The sequence below is a fragment of the Lutjanus erythropterus genome, chromosome 5 (assembly GCF_056507025.1).
Source record: "Lutjanus erythropterus isolate fLutEry1 chromosome 5, fLutEry1.hap2, whole genome shotgun sequence".
NCBI classification, from domain to species: domain Eukaryota; kingdom Metazoa; phylum Chordata; class Actinopteri; order Lutjaniformes; family Lutjanidae; genus Lutjanus; species Lutjanus erythropterus.
In genome coordinates, this window is record NC_139321.1 from 30594880 (window position 1) to 30605529 (window position 10650).

General features: G+C 35.2%; 1 protein-coding gene across 1 annotated transcript in view; it reads right to left on the minus strand.

Moving 5' to 3' along the window:
* Positions 1–8644, minus strand: part of LOC146327131 (solute carrier family 4 member 11-like) — a 37106-nt gene extending 28462 nt beyond the window's left edge. Inside the window, exon 1 of the mRNA XM_084719580.1 lies at positions 8479–8644. Within this exon, the coding sequence (XP_084575706.1) occupies positions 8479–8539 (61 nt within the window). The 5' untranslated portion in view covers positions 8540–8644. The remainder of the gene's footprint in view (positions 1–8478) is intronic.
* Positions 8645–10650: the final 2006 nt, after the last annotated feature.

Sequence of the window (10650 nt, forward strand, 5' to 3'; positions counted from 1 at the left end):
AAGGCTTGTACACATTTATTTCACTTATTTACTTCAGATATATTTTTGGTGTTTTAAAACCATAATACGTTTATTATTCTGCTTAATCAACAAACAACTATTTCTCTCTTTTCTGTCTTGTGGTTTTGTCATTTTTCTTTGCTTCTTTTAATGGTTATTAATATATATTTTTGGACTATGAAGTTTAGATTTATACAGGGATCCACTGAGGATGGGTTAGATACAAATATCTGTCAGTTTTATGTTTCATGTTTAAGTGTTCTGGGTGAAAAGCTGATTGATTTAAAGGAGAAAATGTAACATATTCACTGTAAAATGACCATGACAAGCCATCAGGGATCAAGGTAACATGTTAAACCAAAATACTTGCTTCTCTGACAACAACGCTATGTGTCCCCCCCTTTGAAATTTCTATTCCAGGCCGGAATAACTTTTTGTATGCCCATTTCACTTTAATTTGAGTTTAGATTAATGCCACATGTTCACCAAATGAGTGAGTATAGCACTTTTGAAACAAACAGAATACAAAACAAAGCACTTCACACAATAAAAACAATACAACACAACAATAAATAGGAGTTTAACATATTGAATATGTCATCAGTGGCTCTATCTTGCTATTTGGACTGTAATTCTTGTTTTTACTGGTGCAATTGCTACATATTGTTCCTTTAAAGAGTGAGAAAGGGGGGAAAAACTTTGTGTGACTGTATGTTATGTATCCAGCTGTCTTTAAAGCTACTGCAAGGAGTTTGACTAATTGGTTCTGAAACCATCTGAATTTAATACTGATGTCTTTACATGACCTACAGTCAAACTAGACCATCTGAAAGAAGATTGGATCTTAAAGAGATCATAGAGAAATTTAACATTAACTGTAAATATACAAGTTTCAAATATTCAAGTGAATTAAACTTCAAATTTCTATTAATTTTCAGAATACTTCTCACTCATAACTTGGCTTGTTTTGATTTAAAGGGTTTGATGAATAAGTTCAATCAACTCATTGAATTAAGCTTTTAAAATGATCAGCATACTCTCTAAAAAGTGTATTTCAGTAATACTTGAAGCAGTTTGTATGTAGTATAACATACTAACATTATAATAAAAAATAACTTTCTTGAAACCTACTGTTAAGTTGTAAAGGAGCAGTATTGCACTGTTGGGTAAAACAAATAATTGAATTGGAAAACTGGAAACATTTAAGTTGACTTGCCTTGAATTTAAGATGCATTAATGCAAACTGTTAATATGAAAGCAATCAGATTATTAAGTACATCTGACTTAAAGTAACTGTGTTCATCGAACTTCTAAACTCAATTTGGACAAACTTTGTCTCTTTCTTTCAGTGTATAAGCAGACATCTCACCATGATGATAACTTGCTGTGTGTCAATATGCTTTAAGATAGTTACTTTCAGCTCATTCTTAACTCTAACCCCATACACACCAAATGATCAGAATTTACACACTGTTACACAATCATGGACCAAAATATTGCATTTAAATTTACCTTTACTGATGTGCATTATGTCGATGTTATTATGTTTAAACAATGTAAACAGCTGCTATACTTGGAACAACAATAGAATACTAAATTTTAAAGGCAACCTGTGAATTTTTTTGTAAATAAAAAAAATATATGTTTACATTCAAAGTTACTCACCAAAATACAGTAAGATTATGTGTATCCTTTAGGCCTAACATACATGTTGAATATATTTCCTATCTTATAATAGAGCAGATTTTTACAGTTTAAAACCTGCTTTGTTTAAGTCCATGTGTCCTAGCTTGTGGTGCTGTTCTTACTTGCCTATGTCAGCACGTTGCTGTATTTCTTGGCACATTACTGCCACTAACTGTCAATCAGTGGAATAGCATGAAATCATCAGGAAGACTGTGTGTCTGCATGAACATCAAGATATGAAGAGCTTCAAAACACTGGCCCATAGCTGTACTCCACTTTAACTATAAATATCACCTCAATCATCCTCAAGGTACACAGCAGTCTTCCACTCCTTCATACTTATGTATGTTCATATTTATTGCAGTGGATCTTTCCCTCTGACATTCTGTTTGCACAGATCTATGTGAAATCCTCCACTTCTTTGGCATTCTGCTTTATTTGACAGTACAGTGGGGTGAGACAGGAAAGGCAAGTAGTGAGAGGGAAATGACCCAAGGCTTAAGCCTGTGCTGCTGCAGTAAACACTCAGCCTTGATGCGTGGTGCACGCTCTAGCAGGTGAGCTACCGGGGCGCCAGTGAAATCCTCATAGCTGCTGCAGCCCCTAATAAAGCACCCTGTGAGGAACACTCTGCCCTGTCAGACTTTGTCTAGGATTTTAAAAAAGTAGCAATATCAGACAGAAACTGACCAAAGGTGCACCGTTAAAAAAAAAAAAAGAGGCTGTTTTAAGGCTCAAACTAAAGACACACTAGAGTAAGACTATAAACTCACTGTCAGATCTGCCGCTCTGGAGAATTGAAAAAGGGAAAAACAAATACTCCACTGAAGTCAACATGTATCTTTTTCTTCTTTCATTGATGACCTAATGGTACTTAAAGAGGCAATATGTAGCAATTGCACATCCAAGTATTTCAGTCCAAATAGCAAGTTGGAGCAATAGACATATATTAAATAGGTTTAAGCCCTATTAAATTGTACCATTTACAGGTGAAGAGAGTGCAGCACTGTTGTCAGAGAAGCAAATATTTTAATTTACGTAGCATGTTTCTTTTATCTCTGACTACATTATTGTCATTTTACAATTTATTACAGTAAACTTATTACAGATCTGTCCTTTAATTGCCAGTTACTTGATGTCAAATATCTTGACTCTTGCTTTACTTAACAGGAGGCAAAATAATAAGTTTAATTATTAACTTATTATTTCAGTGATTAGTGCTGTTCATGATTTAAGGGACAGTTCACCCCCAAATCAAAAATATATAATTTTCCTCTAACCTGTAGTGCTGTTTATCCATCTAGATTGTTTTGGTGTTAGTTGCAGAGTTGCAGCGGTAGAGATGTCTGCCTTCTCTCTAATTTAATGGAACTAGATGGCACTCGGTTTGTGGTCAAAGTACCAAAAAATATGTTCGGACAAGACGCTTGTTCTCATTTCTCTGACCTCTCATCTATGAGTCGGTGCATGTTTCCTTCTGCACAGTTATAGCGTTGGCAGGTGTAGTTAAAAAGAAAGTAGTTCCTACATGAAACACCTGATAACAAGGTCTGTTGATTATCTTGAGTAACCAGGTCATTATTTTTGGACTGAACCATTGCTGCAAGTTTTTCAAATATGTTTTTGTCCTTTTGAGCACTGAGTCAAGTGCCATCTAGTTTGTATTGGAGAGAAGGAAGACATCTCTATAGCTGATATCTCCAAACCTCAATGGATAAGTAGCACTACAGGTAAGATGTATTTTTGATTTTGGGGTGAATTTCCCCTTTAAGCGGTCACTATGCAAGTTTAAAGATATTTTTAAAAACTCCCTTTATTATTGCTCTTTTAAAGTGTCTTATATTATCTACCATATAATTCATAATTCAGATTTACTAAGAAACTATTTAGCTAGCTATTACTTCTTAAATTGTTTTTAATTCATTAATTTAAATCCACTCAGTAAATTGTGTACTTTATAGTATTTGCTGATATTTTAGAAATAGAAATTATAATTCTATCTAGGCAGTAGACTGCTTTTCAAGTGAGGACAAAACATTCTCAGATGAAATAAATGAATGAAAGGAAGTAAAATACAATGAAAATACAATGACCAGACAATGAACACACACCATAATGTACCCTATAAATAACCTTTACTTTTATCTTAAAATCTAAATTTTTACTTTGCATCTTAAAATCAGAATTATTATATCATATTTGTCCTATATTTTGCTCCCTAGCAGGGGTGACGAACAGCAGATTGACTGGCTGTCCTGAAAATCCGTGTAAGAGTTGAACGAATAAATCTGAACTGATGGAGACAAAGTGACACAGCTATCACTTGTTTATGCAGACTGTGATGTTTTTGATTGAGTTTGGCTCTGGAGGAATGCTAAATTCAGCCTCAAGGAACAAACTCCGCTTATTTCTTTTGACTGGTGCGTATGTAGGAGGAATTGTAATGCTGTGTTTTTATCTGACAAATTGAGAGACAAATTTCATTGCCGGGGTGGAATGTTAATATAATATACAGAGAACAGAAAACAGCAATGACCTCTGCAAGAGCAAGTGACTTTCTGCAGGGAAATCATTGTGCACCCAAAACAAATAGCCCTTTCTTAAGTTGGTAACTTTCTCCTTGAGGATTCCTTCCATTGAATTCCTAATTGCATGATGTAATTACTCGCTTGTTATTTTTTTTAGAAGTCACCAGCCTTGTTAAACTTTACAGGCTCTTTTTAATTGACATCAAATGCAGTTACAAAGCACAGCTCAGGTGCTCAGTACATTTTTATTTTATAAAGGCAGCTTGAGTTTTGACTGGTGTGTGGATCCAAACAAAATCAACAAAGTCTCCAGACAGAATAAGCTCTTCCATGTTGATTTTATGGCTAAGAGAATTGGGACACTGGGTTAGCAGAAGCTTCAAGCCAACCTACTTGGCCAAAGGCAAAAAAAAACAAACAAGTGCAGCCGTGACTATTTCCTTGTCTGCCATGAGATGGCAGCGCAGTCTGTTGTTCAGACAGAACAGCCCCAGTCAGTATCTGACTCTGCTCAGGATTTAATAATAGCAATCTGTATTTTTCATGGAAAGGTCACATCCCTCAGAGTCTCAGCCGGATACAAGTGGCTTTTCTTGGTGAAAGAGGCCAATTAAAAGCTTGACAGTGAAACTGAGCATAACTGAGATGTTTCCCACTGCTGTAGTGCACCTGGTTTGTTGGAGGAAGCTGTACTTTTCATTTGAGTGAATGTTTTGAATAAATACTTAAGAGTTAATGGAGAGAGAACCCACAAGCATTGAAATGTTTGTTCATTTTACAGGAAACATTGTCGTAGCTGCCATTGAGGACACTGAGGTCATTTCCTCTTTTTTAAGGGATGTATGACGGATTTCTCAACCAGATACAAAGTAAGTTTAAAGGTCCAGTGTCCTTTGGCAGAATATCAGAAGTTTGTTTTCATTGGTGTATAATCACCAAAATAAGAATCATTAGAGGGCACGTGTCCCCTTGCAGGAAGGCCGTCATATTTCAACAGTTGCCCAGAATGGACAAACTAACGCTGCCTCTAGATTTTGCATTTTGCATTTTGCATTTAGGGTTTTAATGATACCAGATTATTAACTTTGATAATAGTATTAAAAAACAATACTTGTTACTTCTTTCGATAGCAGAGCATAACATATAACAGTTCTATGCACACAAAATATTTTTTTTCTTGTTTTTTAATTACCAACCTGCAAACAGTGCTGGTAGAGGAAAAAAGTCAAGACAAGAAAATGTCACTGAACACAATCTAGTTTTGCACAGGCACAAACATAAAGAATGGACTGAACTGAGGTCTTGAATGAGCATTTTTTACAGCTTCATTACTTTCCATACCATTAAATGTATTTTATTGTTTTAAACAATGTGGTATTGACAAAGTATCGATATGCTGACAATCGTATTTGTATTTTGTGTGAGTATGACAGCCAATATACTAGGTGAGTGTGAGACAAGGTGTTTGCAATCTGCAATCTCACCATTGAATGCCACTAAATCCTGTGCACTGGTCCTTTAAAGTTTGGTGGAGTGTGCAGATGGAAAAAATCTGCTTGGATATTAATCACTAACTATATCCACTTTAATTTTGAAATTTAGGCCTAATGTGTGGGGAATACGTTTGCTTGTATTTATGTATTTGATATAAAGCAATCAGATGCCATATGTGATGAATACAATAAATAAATAACTGATCAAATTTAGATTAACTGCATATATTTTATTTGATATATGCTATTTTTAATAATTTATCTTTTTCCTAAACAAAATCAGGCGGAAGAAAGAAACACATTTTTTAAAAGTCACATGCAGGAACATGACCTTTATAATTTGTATATTTTGTTGCTAGTGCACCTATTTTCGGAGATAATACTCACATACGCCAGACAAGCTCACAGAGCTTTTTTTTTTTAATTCATTCATTTTCCAAAATATTTATATTTGCTCGCCTATTTAAGGGTTAAAAGGAAAACACAAGCATCCAACTTTCCAAAAAATTTAAATGAGCTCTGCTAACTTAAACATTAACCATTAAACTGTCCAAACTTTCACTTAGCTAACTTGTTTAATCTGCTCTTTTGTTGTTTTTACACAATAGATGGTGGATTCAGTGTCTGCTGTCTTAGTCCATTCTCTTTTATCTCCTGAGATAGAGTTGTTGTAAAGTTCCTAAAAAGTTGATCTCTTGATTTCTCTGCAGATGTTACCAACACCACTAACTCATCTGTCATTTTTTGGTCTTTTTTTTTTTCAGTTTCATTGTATAATAATAATAATAATAATAATAATAATAATAATGATAATAATAATGATAACAGCTGAACAGTAAGATAAAGTTAAAACAAGAAGACAGCTGTTTAGCTTGGCAAGATGAGAAAAACAGATATAAAAGTTAATGCGATGTCGGATTGAGTATTTAGAATTTACCCTAAGATAAGATTGGATGAAAATGATGAGGATTTTCTTCTTTAATACCAAATTGGGAGAAATAGTCCTGTCTTGGGCTTTTTCTATGTTAAGACTACAGTTCACCTCAAAATCAAAAGTATATATTTTTCTTATTACCTGTATAACCTGTGTTATTTATCCATCTAGATGTTTTGGTGTGAGTTACAGAGGTAGAGATAGAGCTTACTAGATTATCTCCAGTATAAAAGCAGTTTCATATAGGAATTACTTTCTTTCTTTCAAGGTCAGAGGATCTTGAGTAATTGGGTCATAATATTTGAAAAGAGACGCCAGTGTTGAGTTTTTTAACCACCACAAGCCATTTAGTGTGATTATATTGGAGAGAAGTCAGACATCTCACCAACTGATATCTCCATAACTCTGCACCTTACACAAAAGAAATCTAGATGGAGAAAACAGCACTACAGGTAAGAGGGAAAATATGTATTTTTGATTTTGGGGGGTGAACTGTCCCTTTAAGATAGAAAGGTTCTGTAATACAGCCCCTGATCCTCATTCTGTCCCACTCAACAAAAAAACATGTATATACTGTATGTAGAAGTCAAACAGTGACCATACTCTAAGAAAGAGGCCCAGGAAGCAATGAAATGCTACATTAATAAACTAATGCTCTGTGGTCAAAGGGTTCATTGCAAGTACACTATGAGTTTGGCTTTGTCTACTGTGAAACATTAATCAAACTTCACAATCGCCTGAAGGGCATAACTGGGGGGAAAATGCACAAGAACACCTGAGGGGTGTTATGACAGGAGCACAAAACACAAGCCCTGATATTTGTACTGTTGGCATATAAAAGCACCAAAACATAATTGCCTCATAGTGACAAATTTGTGACTGAAATTTGCACAAAGGCCAAAGATTAATAGTAGTTTAACAAGACAGAATTGGATGACATATAAGAGCTACTGAGTGAATCTGTTGACAATATTTTACTGGCTGAGCGCTATAAATGTGTAACAGAGTGCTTGGCAGGGCTCACAGTGATCCTTTCTGCAGTTGAATATTAAATATGTGCACATGTGCAGACAGACTGTGATTGTTATTCACACTGAAAAGCCAAGAGAACTGATGCAGAAGTTTCTGAAATCAAACATTAGATTATGTTCAGGAAATGTTGTTATTATCAGTTAGTCTGACGTGTCACACATTAAAGGTATTATGTGCAACATTTTCCTACCCCCCTCCCCCCAAAAAAAAAAACAAAAAAAACATTGTATAGGTTCAAAAAACGAGAATAAACAGTAAACTATTTTTCTTGTGTGTTTACAATCTGACAAATCCTACTGATTCTACCTTTAAATCTAACATAAATGCATCTCTGTGCTGATTCTGTCCATCTCTGAATGAACTGATCACATCTGAACTGATTTGTTGCCCATCACGTTCACACTGTTACCTTTGTCCAGGGAGGTCAACACATTCTGCTTATCATTCTAAACAGGCACAGTCAGAAATGAAAGCAAATACATGCACATCCTAGACTAAAGGGGCGTTATTTCATTGCAAATTTGTCACATTTTATTTGCCAGTAAAACTATCTGGATCAAATTATATCTGTAAATAAATTTTAGATTTAAGATCTTAAAGTGGAGTAGTTCATACGTAGCATACTTATTTTGTCACTCACACACCAGCGCACAATGACGAGGCAGTAAATAGTTGCTTTAATCTAAATTTATGTGTGACAGTATGGCACAATCCTCCCATCTGGTGCTTCCCCAAAGAAAACACCAAATACTGATAATCATTCAAAGATTCTCTTTCATTTTTGACACCGTTTTAAGGGTCTTACCTTCGGCAAAATGATTCACAGTGACTTCTGACACCTCCTCTGCTTCCTTTTTGGTTTTCATGGAGCCGGTTTTCTTGCAATGCAGCCAGAAGACGGTGATATTTTGGATGAGGTGATGAAAACGATACAGAGCTGAGAGTGAATAATGTGGATCCTGTGTGAGAGTTGCAGCATGAGTAGTCTTGCAGGCAGGCCCACAGTTAGATGGAGTCACTACCAATGAATAACACCATAATGACCTCCCTGCCAATCACAGTGAAGCTGACTTTATGAGCACAAGGTAATTTGGAAGGTAAAGGTGGAGTTTAGGAGAAAGAGGTAAGAAAGACACAGTGGGGGGTGTGAGGTGTGAGGAAGCTACTTTTAACACCTGCTGGGACTCTTTAATATTTTAATGTCACTGTGCTGTGAGACGTTACCACTCTACTGTTATGCTAAATCATGAATGTCTGCCAGCAAAGTGTTTACCTGTATGATTCACTGAAGTATTCATGTTTTTCAAAGGGCTCAGTTCAAGGATCTCCAAATAGATATGTATTAGCTCGACTGCTGCAGATTCATGGCCGCTGAATAACTCTTTTTGCTCTGATTTAATCATGTTTGCAGTTCAGGGAACTAAAGCTATGCACATGTGCAGTATGCATGTACTCATACAAAATGCTTTTGTGGGACATGTTGCAGAAGCAAGCTCTGTGAAGTCAGTCATGCGGGAGAAGAACATGTGTGTATTCAGTAGCCCCAGTCTGCAGAAGTCAGTTTAGGACATCCAGAGGGTCAGATTATGTTTATATCACGTGTAGTCAAACATCCAGCCCTCATAATAATAATAATAATAATAATAATAATAATAATAATAATAATAATAATAATAATAATAATAATAATAATAATAAGCCACTTGATAGTAATAGTAAAGATAAATTAAACATGAGAATGGAATACATGGGAGGCATTTTCAAATGAAAGTGACATAGAATAAACCTAAAAATTTGAATAGAATGCCATGAAAAACAAGATGAGGAATAAAACCCACTAGTAATAGTAAGATTAAAAACTAAGGATGAACAAAGAATAATAGGTGGAAAATAAAACACTAAGAATAAAAATAATAAAAGTAAATTTCAAGGTGGAATCAGTAGAATTTGTCAGTTGCTGACTAGAAACTCAAAATTTCAAGGCAACTTACTGCAAAAGATTTTTGAGTTGTTAGCCCAACTCAAACTCTTTTGTTTTGAAATAAACTTTTGAAAATGGTTTTGCTAACTTGGAATCTTTAACTGAGATAATTTACTTTTCTCTTTAGATAGTGTCTAGTCTTTGGACACAGTGAGCGGTGGACCTGATTGGTCAGCATTTAGCTGCCTGAAAATGAAATAGTTTTCAGTGAAAATATTAAAATATTAACCATTATTCACATTCACCAGTGAATTTACTCAGTACTTTTTGAGATATCATTTTAATTTGGGATTTCTAAAAATCAAAGATTCAAATCAAGTTAATTATCTCAGTGAGACTTTTTTGTTTTCATGGTGTAAACGCACCAGAAAGTGACTTTATTGTTGAATCTCATTCCCTGCAAGTTAATGCTGCTAAAGCATCCTGAGCACAGCAAAACAATGAAAAATTTAGAAGACAGATCACTCAGTAGAGTGCAGACCCCCTCCAGGCAACAGCTGGTGAAGCACCTACTGCAATGTCATCACAACTGCCAGATGCAACCAGCTAAGGTTTGTAAAGTTCTGCCCAAATGCACATACATTCTCTCCAGCTGAAACAAGATTTCACACTGAAGCAGTTGTTGATCACTTACAGCCCCTCATGGTTGATTGAGAAGTCAGCCGTTAATGGTCCTATAAAATAGAGCAGTCCAAAAGTAAAATTACTGCCTCACAGTTTTATGCCTTCACCAACCAATCAAGTGACAGTTTACATCCATGACTCATATAATGTATGCAGTGAAGACTTTGAAGGAATGTGTGATTCCAGTGAATAATTTCTAGTGAGAAACATGCTGTCTCCACTATTTTTACAGTGGAGTGCAGAGGACTAATAGAGAGCTGAACATTATGACGTCACAGTGATGTTGACCTCTGACCTTTTGGACATGAACTGTCATCACTTCATCATTTTATGCTATTAGATATTTGTATGTAATTGCATCATTAGCTTGAA